At 41.6% G+C, this 24,632-nt stretch overlaps 2 protein-coding genes across 7 annotated transcripts; one reads left to right on the top strand and one right to left on the bottom strand.

The window, feature by feature from the left end:
• The first annotated feature begins 165 nt into the window (after positions 1-165).
• LOC118405696 (nuclear transcription factor Y subunit gamma-like) lies at positions 166-13,455 on the top strand. 6 transcript variants are annotated; one of them, XM_035805332.1, is made up of 11 exons: positions 166-333; positions 2,455-2,589; positions 3,228-3,299; positions 3,887-4,000; positions 4,348-4,443; positions 5,371-5,622; positions 6,029-6,094; positions 7,389-7,493; positions 7,755-7,907; positions 11,388-11,591; positions 12,097-13,455. In XM_035805332.1, exons 2-11 carry the CDS (start codon positions 2,455-2,457, stop codon positions 12,256-12,258), a joined length of 1,359 nt encoding a protein of 452 aa, XP_035661225.1. In that variant the 5' UTR covers positions 166-333; the 3' UTR covers positions 12,259-13,455. The 6 variants fall into 6 exon arrangements, with proteins under 6 accessions (XP_035661225.1, XP_035661244.1, XP_035661207.1 ...); XM_035805351.1 differs by lacking the exon at positions 166-333 and adding an exon at positions 507-560 and having other exon boundaries at positions 5,371-5,535; XM_035805314.1 differs by lacking the exon at positions 166-333 and adding an exon at positions 507-560.
• Positions 13,456-13,684: 229 nt separating this feature from the next.
• LOC118405687 (opioid growth factor receptor-like protein 1) lies at positions 13,685-19,838 on the bottom strand. The gene is made up of 8 exons (XM_035805301.1): positions 19,517-19,838; positions 18,084-18,173; positions 17,847-17,919; positions 17,094-17,172; positions 16,891-16,957; positions 16,211-16,359; positions 15,769-15,877; positions 13,685-15,412 (listed from the first exon to the last, which is right to left on the bottom strand). The coding sequence occupies exons 1-8, from the start codon at positions 19,775-19,777 to the stop codon at positions 14,747-14,749; spliced, it is 1,494 nt and encodes a 497-aa protein (XP_035661194.1). The 5' UTR covers positions 19,778-19,838; the 3' UTR covers positions 13,685-14,746.
• Between the last annotated feature and the right edge of the window lie 4,794 nt (positions 19,839-24,632).

Here is a 24,632-nt window from a genome sequence, read left to right as displayed (position 1 = left end):
GAGGCAAAACCTTGACAATCCAAATCATACAGTCTCAAAGTTGACCACACAGCACAGGTTATATCAGTCTGCCTCTCAAATAATGCTTTCAACATATTTTATCCGTACTACTTATATGTGTCGCGTCACGCGTCATAGACCCGGGGGTCGCAGAAAAGAAACAAATGTATTGTGTTCAACTTCCGGGTTCAAAAGTCAAATTTGTCAAACTCTCGCACGTCTAAATAACTCTCGCGAATCGCGAGATTTCCCGAGACCAATTACAGAAAAGCGCCAGTCGTTGTTGTTGGCTAATCTTTTGACATTTCAACGCGCAAAGTTAACGTCGAAAAGGTTTGTACAGCTGAGTTTGTATTTGTACTTTCCTCTTTGAGTACTTTATTTTGATTTTGTGGTGGGTTTGTGGGTGTTGGAGATTGTTTTTGTGCGGAAATTTGGCTTTTTGTGGAGATTGGCCAGTGACCGCCATTTTGTTGTGTGCTCCGATTGGCTGTGTGTGAGCTGGCTGTGTGATTGGTGAAATGTCCGGCCCGGCTCAGGTGTGCATTGGTCACTCTCAGGTGAGAAAAGGCGGGTGCTGAACACAAATAACAGCCGTCACGGTCTGGACCGAGATGTGTGACGGAGAAAGCAGACAAAAATGGCATGTGCTAGTGCCATAAATTTGCAAATTCTAATACATGTACCACCACGTCTCGCTTGAGCAAGTCGCGTTAGTATACTGACGGTACTAGTTCACCAACACCATGTATGCTGTGTTCTCTTGTACTCAGTATAGAGAGGGAGAGAATCAGAGATTGCTTCACGGGCATACTTACCTCATAGGCCCTGTCAGAAGTTGGTGGGGTCACGTGGTCTTTTGGTTACGTGTGCAACGCATGCCGAGTGCGTGCCCTCAGTCGGTTTTTGTCGCAAAATCGCACTTCGGGTACCTTCCGCATCCGTCGGAAATCACCGTCGGAACTTTCCGCTCTCACTCGGGTTCTTCGGGTCACGCACGGAACACCGACCCGGGCGCTTCAGCACGGGCGATCCGACAACAATACCTTCGCCTACCGCCGAGGGGCTGACCGCACTCTCGGACCTCTCTCTCATTTAACAAAAGTGGTGTCGACGTGCGGTTTTCGGCATCATATTCGTCACTAATCTACCTACCCGGGAGATTACTGTGATTTTGGACACCGCTTTGGTTTTTTTTTCTATATCATCTCAAAGTTGGGACATACAAACATGGCGAACGTACCTTGAAAGTGACCTTCTTTCAGCGAAATTTCTAGAAACCACACCGACTGACAAAGATGGCGCCTTCCTTTTACGCCCCTCTAACGTTTCCGCGTGGAAAACAATTTACGGCGCATGTTTGGACATGTCTGAGAGGCAAAGTTTCGCCGAAATTTTGAATCGGCAAATCGAGCCGCCATTTTTCCAAATGCCGCACATGAGGCGTTTTGTCGTAAATGGACCAGACCAAATTCTGACAGGTGTGTGCCCGTGTGCTTTCCTTTCGAAATCAATCTACTAGTAATTAGTAACACAAGAGATTGATGGGTCCAGAAATTTTGATTTTTAGAAAATTAACCAGGTACAAATGCAATGGCTAAACATCTACATGTAGATAGGAGAAACATTAGGAAGTCCTGCAAATCCGAAATAACATTTTGCAACGTTACGTGTACATAAATATCAGATGCCAACTAAAGATTTTGCCATATAACAAAATACCAACCAAAGAGGTGATTTTTCCTATTGCCTGCAACTGTAGTAGTAATAAAAAATTAACATTTATTTACACACACACACACACACACACACACACACACACACACACACACACACACACAGTTTACCATTACATTGTAATACAAGCTTGTAGATTATGTGTGGGAGGGTGAAAAAAGAAAAATCCAGCAAAAAAAATATTACTTAATTCTGCAAAGCTGGTATTACTATTGAAACCACAGAACATGTACTTGTATCAAAAGAAACAACAAGACAAGTGATAATGTCTTTTTTTGTAGGTTGTCTTGTTCATCTTTGCAGACTGCTGAAGTAATCAAAGTGTAATATATTGACAAGAAGGAGCAAAGAAATGCATTATTATAACTTATAAAAATATGGCTCCAACTTATCCAAGGACTGGATGATATACGACTGATGAGAAAACTCACATGGACAGTTTGAGAAAATTAGCATTTAAAGTTTTGTACATAATTAGCCGGCACATGCTTGCCGTTTGCGGCATTGATGATTGGCATGCAAGTTCCAAGCTTGAGTGCAGCCTCAGAGGATGTGATTTTTTTTAGAACAGGCGAAAAGTAATGCTTGCATCGATATTATCCCCAAGATCACGTAGGTGTGGCTTCAGCGGGGATAGAGCTGATGGAAAAACAATAAGAAGCAGGCTTGGCAGACATTATCCTAGACTTTCGCTAACCAATCATGTTCGCCCTACAGATGGCAGAAATGACTGACCCCAACTTTGTGGCCGCGGGCGGAGCGACACAGGCCTCGGGGCAGCAGAGTGAGGCCCAGCAGCTACTGCAGACCTTCTGGCCCAGGCAGTTACAGGGCATCCGGGTCATGAACCCAGTAGGTCTTATGCCACAACGTTGGTTATGTGTAATCTCCAAGCAGATCCACGGTGGCATGATATAGTATCAAACCCGCCGTAGCCCATTTGACTCCCTTTGGCCAGCTATACTCCTTGGCCAGCTTTGATACTATCTTATGGCACCGTAGGATCTGCTTGGAGATTACTTATGTGATGGATGGTCCTTAGCTTGATCCCAAAGTCATTTGGTTAACTAGTAATTAGTCAGAGTTCCTGTAAGTCATGTAAACTATAGTATATGTATAACTTTTCGTTTACTACCTTTTAGATCAAAATGACTGCATTTAGCCCCAATGGGGCATGAATATGCAATAAACTTCATTGTCATTGTTATCCATTTGAGGAGGTACTTGTATTGTTCACAGTATTTTTATTTTCACATTGATCAATCTCTCAGGAAAGCCACAACACTACGAAATTGGCTTTTTAATGGAACATAATGTTGTGTCTGCTATATTGCAGAATTGTTTCAATGTTATGAGCCGATGATAAGGCTATTGAGGAATTCAAGTTAAACACCACAGAAAAAAACCCTTTCCCCTCCTACTGCAAAATTCCCTGCACAAATGGATGGAATTATGGTAAATCTAATTAATGTGTGTTTCTCTGATAACAGGCAGACTTCAAGGTCCAGGAGCTACCTTTGGCTAGGATCAAGAAAATCATGAAACTGGATGAAGATGTCAAGGTAAGAAGGGAAAGCTTTTACTCTTGCCACTTTTAGCTTCAGTCCGCTGGTTCATGATGTGGGGTCATTGAATAGGAGCCCCATACATATGTACTTTATAGTTAAACAAACATGGACATTGTGCAGGAATGGAATGATAATACATTTTGATATTATGCCATAGCCTAGACCTGTCACTAAGTTTTGTTTAGAAACATTGCAGCAGCAATTCTTCTGATTGAACTGGAGGCTTCTGCTGGAAATGTAGAAAAAAGTATGTTTAACAATTGCCCTTTGTCTACTTTTAGTGATCCAGCAGTAGGTCTACTACTTGTAGTGCACAATCATTTTTAAGTACGATGTACTGTAAAACTTGAAACAATAACGGTAGTTTTATTTCCATAGTAAACTTTACACTGCAATTTCATGACACTGTTAATCATGTGTTCCATTACTATGTTTACTACCACAACAAAACTGTTTCAACTGCAAATTGAAATCAAAGCACAAACCTCATTTTTTCCCCATGTCATGAAATAGAACTGCAAAATGAAACACATTTACATAAAAAGAATTAGTGTAAGACTGTGGCCTTGTCTTCTATACAGATGATCAGTGCAGAGGCCCCACTATTGTTTGCCAAAGCTTGTGAGATCTTCATTAGTGAGCTGACCCTGCGTGCCTGGGTCCACACTGAGGACAACAAGAGAAGAACGCTGCAGGTAATGTTTTTTTCTTTATTCAGTTGAATTACTAGTACTAAATTGTTAAGGTTTATAAGAGTGAAACGTTATTTGCCATTTCAGCCATATGTGGCAAGCCATGTCGGAAAGTGAGTAACCTAAATCTGTACCCAGGTGCCTTTGTTGACTAATAATGTATTTCAAACAGTAATATTTGCTTTGAATTGTACCTGCCCTATGTATTGTTAGTGTTACAGAAAATATTCATTATAGTGTAATGATTTTTAAGAAACGCATGTTTGTGCTGGCATATTGGTTCTTTAGCACATTCCTTTTCAAGAGACAATAAATCATGTTGTTATGCTTTATCTTGAAAAATGTTGCAGAGAAATGACATTGCCATGGCCATTACCAAGTTCGACCAGTTTGACTTCCTCATCGACATTGTGCCAAGGGACGAGCTGAAACCGCCAAAGAGACAGGTAACCTTTTCTGAAACTTTCCTTTGAGGAAACAAGAGCTGTTGATGTCAGAATAACTGAACTCATCATATACATTGTCAGGGATCGAAATACTTTTTTTTGCTACATGCAAAATTGCAAGTTGGCAAAAGTTTACGTGCAATTTGAAAAATTTACATGCAAAATAAATACTAGTCTATACTGCAATGTTCTATCCAGCATCCATCATTCCGTACTTTGGCGGGATTTTGGTGCTCATGACAGATTTTTTTATCACCTTTGACAGACAGAAATCGGCGCATAAAAATAGACAGAACTTGAAATTTTGGAAAGATGTCCACATAATCAGCATGTTTCAAGCACAAACAAGGAAGGAAAAAGAAAGACGTCCATATGGCGTTCTGTCTAAGAGTAAGGTGTCTAATTCCTCAGTATTTTTGCTACAGGCCAGGTATTTTCAACATGCAAGATTGCAAGTTCAGAATATTTTTACGTGCAAATCCCAAAAATTATGTGCAAATTGCAAGTTAAGTTTGTGTATTTCAAAGCCTGATTGTACCAGTTAACTTGCTACGACAATGAATAAAAACTCTGTTTTGTTTTTGCAAGTCAATGCATTAGCTTAGTTTTTAGCAGAACTTAATACGTAAGCTACTGAGAACAGAAAATGGGCACTCTGAACTTAGTACTTAAGCTTCCTTGAGGCAAACCTGCATAGTCTAATGGTCTAAAAACAAGAAAAAATAATCTCAAAAGTCCAAGCAGATGAAGCACTCTGGGTACTTTCCCAAGAATGTGAATTGTCAGAATGTGCAATACTATCACTAGAAAAGAGCAGTATTAAATTTTGCAGAAATAGGGGTAAAGAAGCAAGAATTAGCAGAATTGTTACATCTGTTTGTAGATTATGAAAAGACTTTAGAGTGATTTTGACGCCCTGTATTTTAGGAGGAAGTGCGACAAGCAGTCATGGCCCCAGACCAGGTGCAGTACTACTTCCAGCTGGCCCAGCAGCACGTGCAGATGCAGCAGCCGCAGCAGCCGCAGGGACAGATCCAGCCGCAGACCGCGCAGCCCGTCCAGAGCCAGATCATTCCCCAGCAGCAGCAGCAGGTGGGGAGTACTTTTCCTCAGAATACTCCTTCCCCCCTGCAGCCTCCCGCAGCCCAGCCGCAGATCATCTCACCGCAGCCACAACAGGTGTGCTCCTCTTGCCCACACTATACTACTAACAGACTTCTATCTTCTAACAGTTCCTCCCATTTGATTATTCACATCAATCATTCTATCCTCATGACATCATACAGCTGATGAAGTACTCTCATTTCTGTGTAATTTACCAATCAGGAGGAGCAGTGACTTAGTAACTCTCTATCTTATGACACATCTTGGTATGTTCATGACAGACCAAAGGTGATTATTTGCAAGAAAATCAAGAGTGTGGTGCTCCTGTTAGTCCTGTGTGTGTATGTGTGTGTGTTGATTTGTTAAGTTTTATAGCACAAAGGACACACTCCAGCAATTCTAGTGGGCAAGCCTGGAGTTGGTAATAGACTCACAGAGAGGAGGGGTATTTTTTGTTACCCATGTTTTGTAACTCTTGCAGAGGGCAGTTGGAGTGCAGGGCCATGGTGGGCTACAGCCAGGTTCACTAACACAACGTTCCAACCAAGTTAGTGTTACACACATATACCTGGGGATAGTAGTACTAAAAGCTTTATCTAGCTATAGATTTTAGAGCTCCTTTCTCAGGTCGAATATCTTATAAATCTGGTCTAATTATGATAACCCATACATCAAGTTTTTATATGAATCAACTTGTTTTGAAATGATTTTAGATTTCTAGAAAGTTAACATACATGGCTTTTCAACTATTGTGTGCAGTGTTTTGTGTTATGTAATACAATCTTTGTTGCATGCACTCTTCTTTCCAAAAGCTAGATCTATCTGGAAATTCTTCACTTACACAGGATGATCATTGCTGTTTTGTTGTAATTGCCAAGCCCATGTTGAACTTATTGCTTACAACAAGTAAAAATTTGCAGTTTTAATGTTCAGACATACACATTATCAGACGTACATTGTACATAAAAGTGATGTAGATATCAGTTGGTCAGTATACGCAGAATGCATAATTCTTGAGCAGCAAGTTGTGCTCATGAGAAAAATTATCTAAGGGACCACCAAAATGTGGTCATATTGGCCAGGTGGGCCTTAATTACAGGTGATAACTTGAACAGGTTTGACTGTGTTTTTGGTGGTGATGTACCAGATTCTCCAGCAAGAAGGTGGTGAGCTGAGGTCATAAGCTGTAGCACTGAACATCCTTGTTACAAGTTACCTCAAAATAACTGACTCATTCCTCTAATATTATCAAACCATTCCATTCTACTTGCTGTCTAACAACATAGCAAATGCAAATTTTGTGCTAAAAGAAAACCTTGGCACTGACAACAGTCAAAATTTTAACCAACTTTTACTAATCATTATGTTATCTTACATTACATTCCTTTGGAGTGGATCAGAAAAGTTCATGGTGTGGGGTTTTATGTGAAATAAAAAGACAAAAATTGTACAAGAGGTGAAATGAATCCATTACGTATAATAAAGGAAGTTGGGAAATTTATCATGATGCATTGTAAGAAAGAATGACAGGGAAACTGTGGACATACAAAGTAAAAAACTAATTCACCTGTACTCCTCTCCTACAAGCCTTTCTGGTCCATCCTTTTACAACAGGTGTCTCTTTCAGTATGACATCACGGCATGTTTGTAAGCACAGTTCACAGATAACAGCAAATCCTCTGTATTCTTAAGTCAGTCTGTATAACATAAATCCAGAAACATGCCTACCATGCTATTTTTGCAGACTGTGAAAGGAAAATGGTAAGTAGTTGTATGTGTCAAACTGGTGATTCTTGTTCCTTTACAAGTCCTGTAGAGTGCGATGCTCTCTGTTTCCCCAGATTGTGGTCCAGCAGAGTCCCATCCAGCAACAGGTGCAGGCGCAGGTGCAGCAACAGGTGCAGACCCAGGTGCAGTCACAACCAGCTGCAGTCTCCGTCAACACTGTAAGTCAAAGTCTGGCAAAACATTGTTAGGGAACTGTTTGCCCAACATAGTGTATGCTTAGTATAAGATGTGTTTACTACATGGGTAAGTTCCCAGCAAAACCAACATGATGGTTTCCCCATCCCAAAATGGCCCTACAGACAACCCTGTTTTGTTTATATTTCAGTTAGTATAAGACATGCACAAACAGATTTGAAAATTGGAATGTAGAGCAGTTTTACCTGTCCTGATAGAGCTGATACAATGTACCCTTTTCCCAGGCGCCAGTGATGTCATCCAGTACAGATGTCTCCCAGGCGACGTCTGTTCCGCAGGTGATCCAGGTGCAGACTGGGCCGGGGCAGCAGCAGGGCATCCAGACCATCATGGTCCAGCAGACTGACCCAAACACTGGACAGATCCAGCACATACCGGTAAGGACACTCTACTGACCCTAACACAGGACAGATACAGCACATACCGGTAAGGACAGACTACTGGCCCTAACACTGGACAGATCCAGCACATACCGGTAAGGACACACTACTGACCCTAACACAGGACAGATACAGCACATACCGGTAAGGACACACTACTGACCCTAACACAGGACAGATCCAGCACATACCAGTAAGGACACACTACTGGCCCAGACTTGGGCAGGTTGAATGCACATACCGGTAAGGCTAATGTCACATTTCCAAACCTGGACCCGGCCGGGACACATAAGACAGAAATGTATACGTAAAAATCTACACAAATAATGCCCGCGACTGTTCTCTTTACGTCTTGTGTAGTTTGGTGTCTTTTATATCTTACTTTTCGTTCCCCAAAACTGCCTGTCTGGGCTCCAGTTTGGAAACATGATGTAGGCCTAAGGAAGGACTGCAGGACCCTACTTGGGCAGGTCTAATGTACCTCTTGCAGTTGTAGGGTTTACAGAAAGGCTGGGCTGTCAACCTGGCTGGCTATCATGGCAGGGTACAGATACAATTGTATTCTAAGTTTAACTTTCTCTTGCTTATGTTCCTGATTTTAGTCCCTCTCATCATAAGCAGCAGACACATGCATGGCAAAAACTCTAGCAAATATGAAGGGGAAAGAGCAGATAAAGCACCTATCATTGGACTAGTTCAATATGTTTTTTTCACAAGGCACAATTATTACAAATAGGAAGCAAGATTAGGTTGAGAAGCTGGAGGTTATAAAGCTGAAAAAGTTAAACAACACAATTTAACTACCTAGAAGAAACTTCATTGACTTGTTCCCTTCGTTTACGAAGGGTTTGTTTTGAGTGCTGTTTTTTTGTGAGAGGGACGTTTGTCAGCCTGATAACTGGGGAAGGCATGGATGGATTGTTTTGATATTTGGTATGTGGGTAGGGTTAGACATGACGAAGGAATGGTAGGAATTGCGTTACGGCAGGGCGCTCTGGCGGAGTGTTATTGTACTGCAGCAGAACTTCCGGTTTTGATTTTTTTTTTTCGGGACATGTTTGGGTGATGATTTTTAAGTGGTAAGTAGCTGTATAAATGAATAGTAAGGTGTGTAAGTTTTGGCCACTTAGGGGTTTTGCTGGGGCGGTGAAAGTCATTCTTGTGTTAGGTTTTGAGAAGGAATTATGGAAGCAGGGGTCGATGGATCGGAATGACTGTAGGTATGCAGATAGCTTAGGTAGTGATGTATGTAATTGTATGATTATTATGCAAATTAGGAGGTAATTAGCAGAATGCAATAGGTATGTTTGGAAACCGTTGTATGGTGCGTGTCTGTGTACAGAAAAGCTCGCGAACGGCTGGACACATTGCTCTGATATTTGGTATGTGGGTAGTTCTTGAGAAGGAGAAGAAACGTACGAGGCATTTTTTCGTTTAGTGGCTTTTGACGGTTTTGCAGGGGATGTTTGTAGGTGGAAAATGGGTTTTACGCAATCGTAGGTATTACGCAATCGTGGGTATTACGCAATCGTGCTATATTTAGGTAATATTACGTCATGCCGAAGGGCTTCATGCTTACCCCGTCCCAACAGGAAGTGATCCCAAAGGTCATAGTTGCGCAATAGAGAAAATGGTTTATAGGGACAGTACATTATACATGATGGGGTGTGCATGTTCCCCATAAGATTTGATAATCTGTAGACTAAGGGCAATGATGATATTGTATACAGGGGCGTGTATTACACGTTTTAAAAGGGTTGCACATGTAACAGTTACTACCGGTACAATACACTGATGAACAAAGCAGGGTTTGTTTTTCACAGTAACTTGCAGTCATTGACTCATTGATGAGATTGTTTATAGGGAGTTTACATTAGACATATGGGATACACAATGTAGTGGACTGCATTGTGAAACAAAGAATGTTACGACATCATCATTGTTGCAACCATTGATACATTTGCTTCCGGCGGTGGATTTGTTATCCTACCTGCTGAAATTGGACAAATTTCTTGTCGGGATAAGCATTTGGTCTCTCTTCCAAGGAAGAAATTATGCATGTTTTATGTTATCCCGGACAGAAAAGGTGTCGCGAGGCGTATAGTCCTATTGACTGACAAGCCCCGTGCGGGCGGATAAAGCGTTCCCGCCACGGTACGGCCATTTGTACTGATATGTGGCGAGAACGTTTGGGCAAGAGACACGGGGTCATGTCAGAATTTCAATGAGTTCCAAGTCGCAAGCCCAAAATGGAAGTTATACTTTTATGTCTTGTTTTCCAAGCGATGTAATGTAGAGTATGTAGCTCACAACAAGGACACAAGTGGTAATTAACACAATCACGTCATTTGTACCGACATGTCGCGAGAACGATTAGGTGAGAGACACGCACGGGGTCATGTCAAAAGTTCCATGAGTCACAAGTCGCAAGCCCAGATGGATAGTTATACTTTGATGTCTTGATTTCTCTGCAATTTAATCTAGGGTAGGTCGCAGGTGCTAGTTAGCAGATTCATGCCGTTTGTACTGATAGGTTACTAAAACGATTGGGTAAGAGAAAAGGGGTCATCTGAAAAGTTCCATGAGTTCCAAGTCGCAAGCCCAAAATGGAAGTTATACTTTTATGTACCTGAGGAGGAGCATTCCGTGACGACACCAGCCATCACATTTTGGAGGTGTTCGCTGGGGATGTGAAGATCATTTATGTGGATCTCACCAATGACGGCGTTGATGTGGTCAACGTTATTGTTTTATGTGTTATTTTATTGATATTTTGATGCAACAGTAGATTTTAGCCCAGTCATTATAAGTCTTTATCTTCAAAAGACAATGAAAGGTATTTGCTTTGTCCATGGAAATGAATGGACAGGACAGTTTGTGTCATGTGCACAAACAAGAAAGGATGGATGATAGAATACTTTTAAAATACAGCTACTGCCTAAATCCCTTTTTTCGGCGCACCTTCCTATGTGACGGTCTCCATGCTTTCTCCCAAAAAGCGTAAGCAGGCCTTCTTCATCTCCCGTAAATCGTAGAGACACGGTTTCATTTTACACAATTTGTATCAGGCCATAACGTACACATACATTCCATTCCATAGTAAAAACCACAAACCCTTTGTCTTCGCATTATATTCTACAACTTCTCAATGCATTTCACAGATAACATTGACCACCTACTGCCAAGATTCCAAGTAACTTGCCTTTTAGATTCTTAATGACATACAAAAGTCTCCAATAATGTCGGCCTGACGTAGAAAACGCTCATCCTGACATGCACCTCACAGTTTCATATTTAAAACCAACAACATCCTCTCAACACCTCGCCTTCTCACTTCCACTTACAAGTGACGCTCTGTGGACGACACAGAACTAAAGCTAGCCAATGACACGTCTACAAATAAACCCTGCACCACCGCACCATCACCCATTTCACGAAGGTTGAGTTCTGCGAACGCTTGTTTATTCCTCTCTTCAGGTCCAGGTACAAGGTGGCCAGCTACAGTATATCAGGCTAGCCCAGCCTCCTCAACAACAGCAACAACAGCAGCAACAACAACAGCAGCCACAGCAGGGACAGCTTGTACAGCAGATAGCTGTACCAGCTGGACAGCAGCCACAACAGCAGCAGCAACAACAACAACAGCAGCAGCAGTTCACACAGTTTACTGCCGATGGGCAGGTAGGGAGAATGTTTGTAGTGGTACACATTGCTTAGTAGGCATGATACTGCCATTGCCTTAGTGTCTGAATTACTGAATTGATTTTCACATGAAGCAGATTGTGATCCCTTTGTACTTAAATTTATGATATAGTATAAGGGCTGTTTCAACGTCAGCGAGCTTCTGCCGTATTCGTTGATCACCAGAAGTTCTTCAAATTCAAAAGTCTCTAAAGAATCAAACATTTTATTGGGGTCTGAAAATCTACCCCTTCACATTGGGTGGGGCTCATGGACCTGTGGGCATCAACCAATGAAAAAGAGTGAGAGAACACTGGTTGTGTTTCTGCCAAAAATGTCATTCAGTAGTTCAGACGAGAGGGATTTTCCAGTTGTTTGACAGGGGCTTTAAGAAGAACCATAATTTCTAAATTTGTCTATTTGTAATGCTAACTATAAGCTAATTATCCTTAAAGAGGAGTATGCTACAGATCTTAAGAACAAATCCTGCTTTTCCCACCCCCAGCAATATCTCCTACAGCAGGTGAACATCCCCACCAGTGGGGCCCCTACCCCTCAGCAGATCTTCGTGGCACAGTCCAGCCCCTCTGGGGGAACAGCAGGCACCCAGCAGACAGCGCTGCTACAGCAGGATGGACAGCAACAGGAACAGCAACAGCAGACCTGATGAACTGGACTTTAGCAGTGCCAACTGTGTTTTGTAGTTGAGACATCATATGCCATGTTATATTTACAGAAGTTACGTATAGATCAACAGACCGTGATCTTCCTTGGGCAGCATTGTGGTATACTATCAGAGGAGCAAGTTTGAAAAAATGTAGAAATGACAATGTCCTCTGGGCCCAAAATACAGCAAATTTCACTGCTTAAGCAAGCGTGACAGCAACAGGAATGATTATTATAACTGAGTATTAAAGGATAAGTTTGGAGAATAAATAAAAAGACTTGTACAAGAGCGGCAACACATTCAATTGCATCATATGTACATAACATTATTACCTTTCTGGTACTGAGGTAAATACAATATCTTTTTAAGATATTTGACAGGATATCAGATCACTGTAGTATACGTAGTAGTTCTCCATGTCAGACATTATGATTCTTTATCTTTGCACATATTTTTCAGCACATGGTCTTGAATGATAAATATCTCAGGAAGAGCCAGGCAGAAAAGCTGTTTTTCCATGTTGAACGACTTTGAAACCATTTCTGGACCTTCTAAATGGAGTAGCTCCATCCACAATTGTAAAATTGTTTGTTGGCAGAAACGTCATTGCTTGCTGTTACTGTCTCGGATTCAGTATTTTTTACTATGATGTTTAAGTGGTTACATGCTGTATTTACTGGTAGGTCCCTTTTCCACTAGACAGTGATCAGTATTATGGAGCAAAATTGGATTTTTGTGATCCTTGATTTTGTAACTGAAACATGATACACCATGCATAAGTATAAAAAACAACAAAATGTGAACATATATATTCTTAATCTGTTAATTTGTTGAGCGATTTTCAAACTTTTTGTGACTCAGCAGTCACATCCTCCAGTGGAAAGAGGGTTATGTATTTTACATGTACCTATCAGTGCTGAATAAATAAGTAAATAAAAGGAGCTCCTTCCAATCTAGGTAGTTCCTAAATCATCTTATGTCCAATCTCTTATATATGTACATGTAGTTGATTACAATTTATTTTGTGAACATTCTCCTACTCAAAGAGTAGGTAGTCTTAACTCTTATGTATGGACTTGTACTTGGCACTAGTTTAGAACATATAGGTAATAATTTTGACCAGTCAGAGAGTAAAGTCAAAATCTATGTAAACATCTAAAATGATTGGTTGAACCCAATACACTTTGTTGAATACACTGTGTCATTGTGTTTCTTTTAAGTAAGGCGTAATATTTGTTTACCAAAGGGAAAACATATTATTGTGAGTGTACCAGTGACATCAGCATATTAACTGTTACGAATTTAAAAGCAACATTCCCAAATATTCTAGTTGTGAGGAAACAGTAGATTTTCCTTTCTGCTATTAAGTTACTACAGGCAGATCAAGTGTAAAATGATGTGTGAGAAGAAAACTAATATCACAAAGTATTGTTCAAGAAATACGATTTATTGTTAATATGGTTTTTCATATTGTCACAACCCCCTCCAACACATTGTACTGTCAAAGCAGTGGTGTGTACTATGATCGTTTTCTCCAACTGCACAAATCAATTAAGCTCTGCAGCCCAGTGCTACAATTTACATATAAGGGTACATTCATTTCATTTCTCCATGTTTCTGTAATTTCTGGAGAAGTATTAGAGTTGGGACTTACATTTAACACACTATTTGATACTGCAAAAAAATACTACACATAGCACTGGGTCACCTGACAGAATCAAGTCAGGAGTAGTGTTTTTACAGTTTGATAGATTACTGTGAGAAGCAATGGTATACATGTACATGGCCAATCTTTAACACTGACTTAAAATAAGCAACAATTGGTCAATTATTTCTTTTGCATAGAAATACTAAAACACAACTTTTTACTTCATAAGTATCATTACCAGAACAAGTATACTACATATAGCACTGTAACCGTTACAATTAAAATCTTTTATTATTTTTTAATGAATAGAAGCAGCAGCTGCCCTAAAGGAATAGATCTACTGAAGTGTGGATTATGTTTTCATCAAAGGACCACTCAACACTGCCAGTGCTTTCTGTCACAATAGTGGTGCAGCACTATTACCAGCAATGTTTCCCAATTTACATGTAGACTATAAATCTGAAGAAAAATCAGAAATACTCAAATAGATTCACATTTGAGAACTGTTGATAATAAACTAAACTGACAACATACATTTTGTAAAGGGGGTGGGCTTGAGAAACTTTAGAGGCATTTGACATTATTTGTCAACTGATTGCCATATTTCTGTTGACAGAATCAACTAAGCAAGAAAAGGGCTACGTATATGACAGTATTTTGTTGCTACTCTACTGTGTGATCTTCAATGCAAAATCAGTGCAGCACGTAATTTCAAAACATGGTCTCATTAAGGCAATCTAGTGTTCCGTCAGGTAATTAGATTATGTTTCCAACATTTTTTGGTCCACAGGATTGTCCTGATTAGATGAAGTACAGTCCTTGACTTCCCATAGATCCTTTTTATTCACTTCCCTCAGGGATGTCCTTGGAGTCTGTCTTAGTTGTCACCTCATCTTTCCCCTCTTCAGTGTTTCCTGCATCAGTGTTTTTAGTGTCTGTCTTTGGGGAACTTTTTTCACTTTCGATCTCTTGTTCCATCACTTCCTCCCCACTTTTGGTGACTGATTTGGCACTTTGGTGTTTCTCTGTCTCCTGAACAGGATGGTCTGTGCAGGCTGTGTCTTCTGCTTCTCCAGCAGGCTCCATGACTACATCATTCTCTTCTTGCCCGTCTCCATCTTCTCTGGGACAGTCACCCATACCCCCTACATCTGTTTCTGTTTTCTTGTCCCCTTCAGTCTTTGATGAGTTTTCAGTACACTTTGAAGCTTCGCCATCTTCTTTTGCAACTTCATCTTTCTCCTCAGTTTTTGTTCCTTCATCTTTCTTGGCAGCCTTTGCAGGCCTACCTTTTGCGATATCCTTTCCAGCTGACTCTTTCCCAGCATTCTTTGCAGCATGACCTTTTCCAGCACCCTTTGTACTTTTCCCAGCTTCCTTTGCAGGGTCGACATCCCACAGCTGGTCAGCCAGACAAAGCAGGCCTATCCTATCCTCCTTCCTGACAATGGTGTGAAGCCAATAGTCCAAGCAGCTTTCAATGGTGTTAGACAGGGTCTTCTCCACCTGATTGATAATAAAGGGGAATGATTGGTATGAATGAATTGGGACATTTTTTTCCCAGTCAAAGGACAAAGGAAAGATTTTGTACAAACCTGGCATGTTAAGAGGTGGTATGCAGTTTTAGGCTTAACACAATTGTTGTCTTCTGATACTCCTTGGATTATGTGTCTAAAATAGACTACAAACCAGTGACCGACTGAGAAACCTAACGATAAGTGTATAGCCAGATGTTACAAAGTTCAGTAACACCATCAGATGATTCTGTCACATCTTCTTGTGCCTTAGTTCACTGCCTTGCATCTTCTCCTCTAAAACAACAACACGACATGTAAAATTCTACTGGCAGGACTCCTACTTACCAGAGCCTCCCGCAGCACAAAGTGAATGAAGGGAGCCTTCAGGTGCTCGTAGCCAAACTCTCCAAGGCACTTCAACATCCGTGTGATGCGCAAGTAGTTGTGATATGAACTGTTGGGAGAAAGACAACAACCCTTAGGCCACAAAAACTGTCTGACAATGCGACTTTGAATTATGGACAACAATCTTATTTTTGATATAATCAGATTTTTTCAATGAGTTTTGCGTAATGTTTCTCCTACACTGAATGTTTTGTTCTGAATATACTAGGCCATCCTGGAAATAAGCTTTTATAACCTAACTCATCCCAGCTATCTGAAGATGAAAAGAATAAATCATTATGAAAAAAATGATTTTCTTGAATTCTGCATATTCTGCAAATACATTTTGTATAAGCAATACAATTTGTAGCGGAGAGGCACTGAGTAGTAGAGAGGGACTGACTTGTTAAGGTGGCTGAGCCTTTCCTCCCAGTTTTCAGAGCGTACGATCTCCCCAGTCATTTTGTTCTTCAGCTTCATACCATAGAAGTCCAGCATTAACTCGTAAGACTTGAGGATCCTGGCATGGGCCTCTGGGTTCTCCATAATCAGCTGGGTTACACATCAACAAACACATGTAGGGTCATCTCAACTTTCAGCAACCAGGTTTAACACTTGAACCTGAAGATTATATTTTGGCCATTTTTTATAATTTCATTAAGTTTCCAAAGAAAAACTTATTGTTTTTGCTGGCCTACTGGCCACATTCTTCCAACTTTAGCCAATCAAAACTCAGAATGTTTGATACATTTTTATCCTGTATTTTTGTCGAAAATGTGGCCTTTCTGGTTCACATTCAATTCTCTGGAGAATGGGGTAAAATGGACCATTGTTGCTCAGCAAAGCCCTTGCTTGAATACATTTCTATTTAGGGTAATTGAAGGGCTTGACTTACTAGTCTGCATGCAATCGGAGATATATTGTCCAATACATGTATATTGGTTAAGGTAGCCTTTTATGTTGACCATTGATATGTGAAAAGCTTTGAGAACTTAACCATCTTTCAGAATGGCATTGATGCTAACTACCAGTAGGTTTGTTGGGATACTTGATCAAGTAACAACAGTTTCAAAGAGAACTTACTTTGATTTCATGTTCTTGTAACTCCATGGCTTGCCAGTTCATGCCCTCTTCTCTGATGGGGAACAACCTGAAAAGTACAAAACTACTCTTCAGATTCAGTAACTATCAAGTGATGCAGATTGACAATTGAGGAAACTGAATATATTGCGTCACTTTCTTTTGTTTAAATACGGGCTTGGATACAAGATTAACATAGGACGTACCATTGGATGTACCCATGATGCATCTCTAGACGCTTATAGTCTCCCCACCAGTCCCTGTGGATGTTGTCGATGTAGTCACCTGTCAGAAGGGGGAGGAGACGGGTCAGATAGTCAAACATCAAAAATCCTAAACCAGGCAGGTGCTGTCCTGGACATATTACAGCATTGTCATTTTTGTCAGGATCTAAGACCAAGGACGTTATATGAGAAGGACTGAGTACGTAAGTAACACCCCGCTGCGCCCATTGTTTCGTCCCGCTGCGTTTCTTTGTCTCCTCCCCGGCACGGTACTTCTTTGTATAGACTGTCCGGTGCGGCTTTTGGCGGGGTTTTGCTGGAAATTACATATTAATGAGCACTGCTATGACGTCAGACAGCCCGAGCCGTCACGAGGACTCGCTCCGAACCCAGCTGTTTTCCGAAAATTTCCTTATTTGGGGAGCATTTCTGTCATGCGCAGAGATCGGCATTGTGTAGGGCGGACATATAACGTCCTTGCTAAGACTAAGTTGGAAAATCCATAGAACCACATGTACAGACAAGAAATTCTTGTACGCATTTCCAAGTTGTACAAAGTTACACTAATCTTAAACTTGAAGCATCTAACATTTTTAAACCTATCAATCACATATTATGGCATTTTGTAAGTGTAATACTTCTTTGTGCTATGAGACAGTGAATCACTCTCATATATCAATATTACATACATCAAATCAATATCAAATATTGTGCAACTGATCCAGAAGTATCTACCATCTGGCTTTGACTTCAGTTCGTTCATGTAGAACTTGTAGTTCTCATTGACGCCTGGGTTAGACCTCTTCCCCTGGAGCAAAAAAATGAAAAAAGAATCAAGTTCACATCATAATTCAATAGCTGACATAAGTAGTACCTTCCTGTAGTATATTATCATTTTCATGCCATTTGTCTGGTTTGATTTGGACACAATTCAAACCACATCAACATTAGCAATATGCATGGAAGACTCACAGGGTAGCCTTTGCGATAGTCCCTGGTGTCCTTGGAACTCCAGGATGACCTCAGTCTCACGGGTCTCTTCCGCCCTCCCTGTGGAACCACCTGGTCAAAGAAGGTGAACCAGTTAAAGAGTCTGAATGCTACGGACACATGTCATCATTGGATATCAAACTGACATCCTGGAGTCAAGTGTGGGATAGCCTGGATGCCAGCTTTTCAACTTTAGTCCCCTACTGCAGTTGCTTCTGTAGTCAGAGCAGTCTAAATGTGTGCACTGTCAACATTCTAGTAACATTTCCAGCTCAATTATCTTTTGCAGTTTCCCTATTAACCATAGAGTATAAATGCTAATTATAAGTTGTTAGTAGGGGATGTGTAAACAGTACCAAGGACAGTTCCAGTACAGTACTGCAAAAATTATCTAGGTACAGGTCCAAAATACAGGAACATCAATGTACCACATAGATGAAAATATATTATTGGAATATGAAGAAAACATGGGTGTAAGGTTTATCTGCATGATATGACACCTAAACTCGAGTTGAAGCTCGAGGACAAGAGAAGCAGGTGTAAAGCTAATTCTCTTCTTTTCAACCCATCTCTCCCCACACATTTGCCACCTCATATAAAAAGCCTGACACATGTGAGACCATCCAGTCTTCATTTTCTTCCAGGCCGATCAATTTTGTGTGATTAAAATACTGAATTCAAGACGTGAAATGTCTCATCAATGATGTCTCACTCACTCACTCATCATTGAAGACCACTGGTTTACTTTGTCAGATACCACAGGGGGTAAGGATACTACGGCCATGGACACCACAGGATAAGGACACTACAGGGTATGGACACTGCAGGGTATGGACACTTAGGTATGGAGTCTATGGACACTACAGGGTATGGACACTACAGGGTGTACGGAAACTGCATGGGTATTAACTGCAGGAGGAACAGACAATACCATTGATACCATCCTTGGGAAGAAGGCGATGGACATTATGGGGGGTACGGTTACTTTGGGGGTGGGTATGGACACTACAGGGCATACAGACACTATAGAGGGCACGGCTACTACAGGGCTACGGTCACTTCAGTCTTTCGGTCACTACAGGAATTGGATACAGACACTTCAGGAGGCACTGCAGGGATATACGTCTAGTAGACACTACAGCTACAGGGGGTGCAGATTCTGAATACATTTTGTTATGGTAAATTACTTCTGCTTTCATTCCCAAAATAATGGTTTTGATAAATTCAAAAGTTCAAGTTAACCTCAATTTTAACGTCTAATTGCGGACATGATAAGTCAGCTCAAAATATTGTTGGTTATGAAAATTATATCCATGTTTAAATCAAGGAGCCTTCATACTCCGTTGAAGCACACTTCAGTATCTCTAAATAGAGTGTAGTTGAGACGGATTAAGCATTGATAACCTCGCACTCACCAGTTCCCAGCCGAAGTCTCGGATCGCCCTAGCAAGGCCCTCCCTCCCCGCCCGGGCTGGCGGCAGGCGCCCGTTCGCTCTCAGGCGCTTCACCCGAGGGTCTTCCTCCCAACACTCGTCGTCCGACTCCTGTGTGACCTCCGGTCCGTAGTACCTGCTCCAAGACTGTCCCATTCTGCCGGCCGAGTGGTCATCTGGATGTTGCATTTCCTCTAAAAAAGAGAGAAACGTCAGCAGGCTCAGACTGAGAACAGGAAGCATCAACGCGGAAGTAAACTTCGGCTCTGGAAAGTCCCGTGTTTTATAGAAATATGTAGCACCGCATTCGTGACGGAGATTAAGGGCCAAACCACTGGTCCGACGGGGGGCGAGGAATATCGCTACTGTCTTGCTGTCATAGAAAGCAACTAGCTTTCATCTGTAGAAAGTAAACCTGGTTTTGAAGTATTGGGCAAGGTTACCCTATGCAACGTTAAGAGTTTGTTATCGCTTTGCCTTCCTCTTCATTTGCGACACATCGTCATTGGTGAAACTAGCATACCATTTGATACATCGAGTCATGTTCAGACATTACTACAACCCTACAATATCGCCCATGAGAGATGTCTTCTGTACAAAACAAATTTCCTCCCTAGTGATACATTAAGGGTCTAGAGCTTGAAAGTTTGTACCTATTATAACCTGCTATGGTGTAGTCATTTTCAATACTCGGGATATCATACCGGTAGGTGGACGACTACCGTCCCAACCCCGTACCCGTGGACTACCGTCCCAACGTCGGCTTTGAAGGTAAGAGTAGCAATGTGGCGTTTAGGCTCAAATGCCTCGACGCACGTATAACATCACGTATAATGGCCAGGCACGAATGGAAAAGCAGTCAGACGGCGCTCACCAAAACTTTCCAATGGTTTTTAGGTATATATGTGGAAACTCCCCTTTTTGGCGACGCCTCAGGAGCGGAGCCGTTCTTATAGCACTGCGATTGAGTTGCCAGGAATTCTAAAAATTCCACGGATGCGTTCCCAAGGGAATTCTTTTTTGGCTACATTTTGCGGGACCGGCCTTTACATAAAGAAGAGAAGAACTCTTAAATCTTGGGGCATGGAATAGCCACAAGGTTAGAGTTTGTGCACACTAATAAACTCTATATTACAGCTTTTTAAATATATTTCATATTAACTTTCTGCACGTTAATTTAGACCAAAATGTCACAGCTGCTTGTTGTTGTTTTAGATAGGCTTTCGTATAATGAATAATGTTACGCCTGGCCCTGTAATTGACACTGGTTCATATAGATGCCGTTTTGAAAACTGTTTTTGATATGTCAAGTATAAAAGAAGATACAGAGATGAGATTTTCCTTACATTGGGCACGGTACGGTGGACATTTAACTCAGACTGACCGTGACTACATGATGCTGGCCTTACTTTTACTTAGCCTTACTGTGTGATGGAAGTGATGCTTTCTATGAGTGTTTTCTTTTATTTGGTGTGTTTTGTATCATGTGCGTTTGTCTGCACCTTGGTATTTCATTGATTTCATTTTTTTTTGGCTTTCATGATGATGGCACATTTGATATTTGTTGGGGGATATCGGCTGACACTCCAATTCATCCAAGACTGGAATACGTGCCATCCTTCTGTAGTCCGGGTGCTACCTGTGGACACAAATAGACAAAAACACATAAATGAATAAATGCCTTTAATGTGCCTGTTACAATATGTTTGGTGTAGGTATGCTCTTCTTCTGTATAAACAAGATTCAGAGTCATCTTGCAGAGTCACATGCAAAGTGTGTGAGCCAATTATGTTTACTGAATGTATCGATGTTTTAAAAGTTGATGTTTCCCGCTATAAGAAACAAGGGGGCTCAAACCTGCCCCACTTTGTCCTGACGTTTAACCCTATCTGCTACGCAAATGTCAAGGCCATATTTTGTTCGCGGGACAAGAGATTTTAAAAAAAAATTTATCATACCAATGCTCTCATTTTGCATAAAGTGTATTTCAGTTTGTACATATTCGTCTAAGATACCTACATACATCATGAAAATCCATTATTCACATCTTGAGAGCCTGATTAAATCTCGCTTATAGCGGACAGCGGAGTTTGTGTTACACAGACTAGGGTTATCCTCTTCGGACATTATTTTTACAGGAACGTCCCCTGTAATTGCAGAATTAGCTGCTAATCATAACTTATGTCATTTCTTCCAAAGCACAAGAGCTGACTACCGTACAAAAGTTGTGACCATAGCACATTCCGACATAAGACATCATAACCGGGAGTTTCTTTGCCGAACCGAACGAAGCCGCTGGGACGCTTAAAATTTAATCATTTCCAGTTTTTGTCACACCCTTCCAATGCGCCAAGTACAAATCCAATCCATCCATTCGTTCTTGAGTTATCTTGTACACAGGCAGACATACAAACAAACACTATTGATTATGTCGAAAAAGTTCGGTCGAACACGACGTTAAGTAGCTTAAACTTTAAATAAACAGATATACTGACGTTATTCAATGAAATTGAAAAAAAAAACCCACACAAACGAGCAACTAAAAAATCCAATATCTAAGTGATAATCAATAATCCAGCAATTTATGTTGACTCAGTAACGAAGTTACAATTGGGACACTCATTCGGATGACGGCATACAATCTATAGAAATAGTCGATACAATGAGCCATTCTCGAAAGAACATTTACAATGCAAGTAAAAAGACCTTTATTTGCCTTTTAGTCGTAGCATTAGTGAACGGTCCCTCACACACGAGGGGTACAAGCGGTACTACATGTAAGCAGGCGCGGCCAAGCCGGCTTGGTCATTCTGAGCAAAAGCGTTCCTGTTGGCGGCCACGAAAACGAAACAAAATCAACTCAATCAAGCAATTTTGCAGAGAAACCTTCATCTCTTCGACTGGGGTGCGATCTTTAGGCTGTGATGGAGTAAGACAATTCAGTTCAAATTCCCCTTCCGGAATTCCCCTGGTCTCCCCCATGCCTGGCCCACAGCGGCCGAGGAAACGTGTTTTCGATCCCGTGTTTGTTCTACGCCTAACCTGGAATCCAGTCTACTGCTGGCTGGGCCTACCGTACTTAGTGCAGGCTTTGTACGGGGCCAGGGAAGCTCCCAGCCGCTTAGGTAACCGGCCACACCCGGTAGAATTTTCACGGGGTTAGACTTAGCCTAGTGGGAGTTAATTTGCCCGCCAGCAGTAGACTGGGGAATAGTTAATAGGAACAGTTCTCGGCGCGGCGATCCCCGCGCCGTTTCTAACCAATAGTGTTACGAGAACCCAATCAACTTGCCGCGCCTTGATTGGTGCGCGCAGCACGCGGTAAATCCGCCTTGTCAAACCCTGACATGATTACCATATCAACATGGCCGACTCGGGGGAGCCTGACACACGCGCACGGCTGCTCTGGAAAATGCCTTTTTCCAGGGCTCTGTTGTTGTTTGAAGGGGTCGATAGCTTTAAAGATAAGCAGAAGGAAGTTTTGTGGTTGTCTCTGCATGGAAAGGATGTCATGGCTCTCCTCCTCATTGATCTACCAAGCTGACCCACGGGCCGCGGGACATAACTGTTGACATCACTCGAGTGTCCAGATGGACTGAAGTCCGCGAACTTTCCAACTCTATAGAGACTGTTCTGTCCCCTCTGGTCGCCCTGATCAGAGACCAGGTCAAAGAAGCCAGATGACTTGGGGTATCAGTTGGCGACGCTACTCCCAGTGAGAATTAGAGGCGTGCAGATTGGGAGGTTTCAGCTCGTTTTGAGACGTGGGTCATGACTTGTTGTTGTTCCATATCACTTATTCTCCGTGTAAATGACATTCAACTGGTCTCTCTACGTTGTTTATAAAGTACCATTAGGTTATATCTAAAGAAGAAAGAACACTACATACATCTGTGATTACCTTTCACACAGTCATAGAAAAACGTTGATATTTTGTCTGTCTCCAGATCCATTTCTCTTCATGAATAAAACTTAGTCTTACCAAGGAGTCTTACGTTGCATACAGGAACTTCCAATATCCATTGTTCATGTTCTTTTCTCACATTTCGTTTAAAAAAAAGACTACAATGTTATTTAGTCAGTTGTGACATTTATTCTGGCTTACAAGGATCCCAAAACCGCCCGATTGTAGTGTAGATACGAAAGTGATATGATTACATCACGGCAAGCAGGCCATGAATATGTAACAAGGCAGTAGTGGATTCGCCAACGCATGGCGCGCTCAGGCCAATTGTGCCGTGTGCTGAGGGACTCCCGTGGTGTAGGAAGCCTTATCGCAAATCTGATCTCGAGGAAATTTAAACAATTAAGGATCTCCCCAGTCTACTGCTGGCGGGCAAATTAACTCCCTGGCAAATTAACTCCCACTGGGCTAAGTCTAACCCCGTGAAAATTCTACCGGGTGTGGCCGGTTACCTAAGCGGCTGGGAGCTTCCCTGGCCCCGTACAAAGCCTGCACTAAGTACGGTAGGCCCAGCCAGCAGTAGACTGGATTCCAGGTTATTCTACGCCAGGAGTGGGGGCAGGGACAGTACGCGACATGAACGGCATAAACAGCGTATTTCTGACAAAGGCAATTTAAAATGGTCTTTACTTATAGATATATGAACTTGAAATTTGTGGGCTATACTGACATGTAGAGCATTTTAGATTGACGTGTCGGCTGAGTTAAATTCACTAGCGCTTTCAGAAAACGACAATTCCAGGTGGCAACCTGCTGACGAACTTTTGCCTACTGCTAGGGCATACACTTTGCAAAACTAGCGGACCACATAGGTGCAGAGAAAACTTTTTACCGGTCAAAACAATAGCCACAAATAACGTCAACAAAATATACACATTCAGTGCCTTGTGAAACATACCTCTACATTGCATGTACTACGAATCTCATAATTTGACCAAATCAATCTTGATCAAACTTGGCTAGAAGAAAGAAGCTAGCATGATTTTGCTTACTTCCTACCAAGGACGATATTTTAAATTTTTTTTTAGAATTCCATCTGAAATATTGCCGGGCAAAGTACATCATTGAGCAAACAAGCCGAATGAGGTCATATTCCTGTGTAATCTCATTGGTATAAACAAACACCCATCCCCC

Source organism: Branchiostoma floridae, chromosome 2 (genome assembly GCF_000003815.2).
Source record: "Branchiostoma floridae strain S238N-H82 chromosome 2, Bfl_VNyyK, whole genome shotgun sequence".
Lineage (NCBI taxonomy): Eukaryota > Metazoa > Chordata > Leptocardii > Amphioxiformes > Branchiostomatidae > Branchiostoma > Branchiostoma floridae.
This window is presented reverse-complemented; position numbering and strand designations above follow the sequence as displayed.

What these genes read in the sequence shown, in the direction of transcription:
- LOC118405696 (XM_035805314.1), top strand. Translation starts at nt 522, where the DNA reads ATGTCCGGCCCGGCTCAGGTGTGCATTGGTCACTCTCAG. An exon ending in ACAAGAGAAGAACGCTGCAG is followed by an intron (nt 4,001 to 4,347) that starts GTAATGTTTTTT and finishes AAAATGTTGCAG; the next exon opens with AGAAATGACATTGCCATGGC. An exon ending in TCTCACCGCAGCCACAACAG is followed by an intron (nt 5,623 to 6,028) that starts GTGTGCTCCTCT and finishes TAACTCTTGCAG; the next exon opens with AGGGCAGTTGGAGTGCAGGG.
- LOC118405687 (XM_035805301.1), bottom strand. Translation starts at nt 19,777, where the DNA reads ATGCTTCCTGTTCTCAGTCTGAGCCTGCTGACGTTTCTCTCTTTTTTA. An exon ending in ACTGAAGTCAAAGCCAGATG is followed by an intron (nt 17,173 to 17,846) that starts GTAGATACTTCT and finishes CCCTTCTGACAG; the next exon opens with GTGACTACATCGACAACATC. An exon ending in TTGTGCTGCGGGAGGCTCTG is followed by an intron (nt 15,413 to 15,768) that starts GTAAGTAGGAGT and finishes ATTATCAATCAG; the next exon opens with GTGGAGAAGACCCTGTCTAA.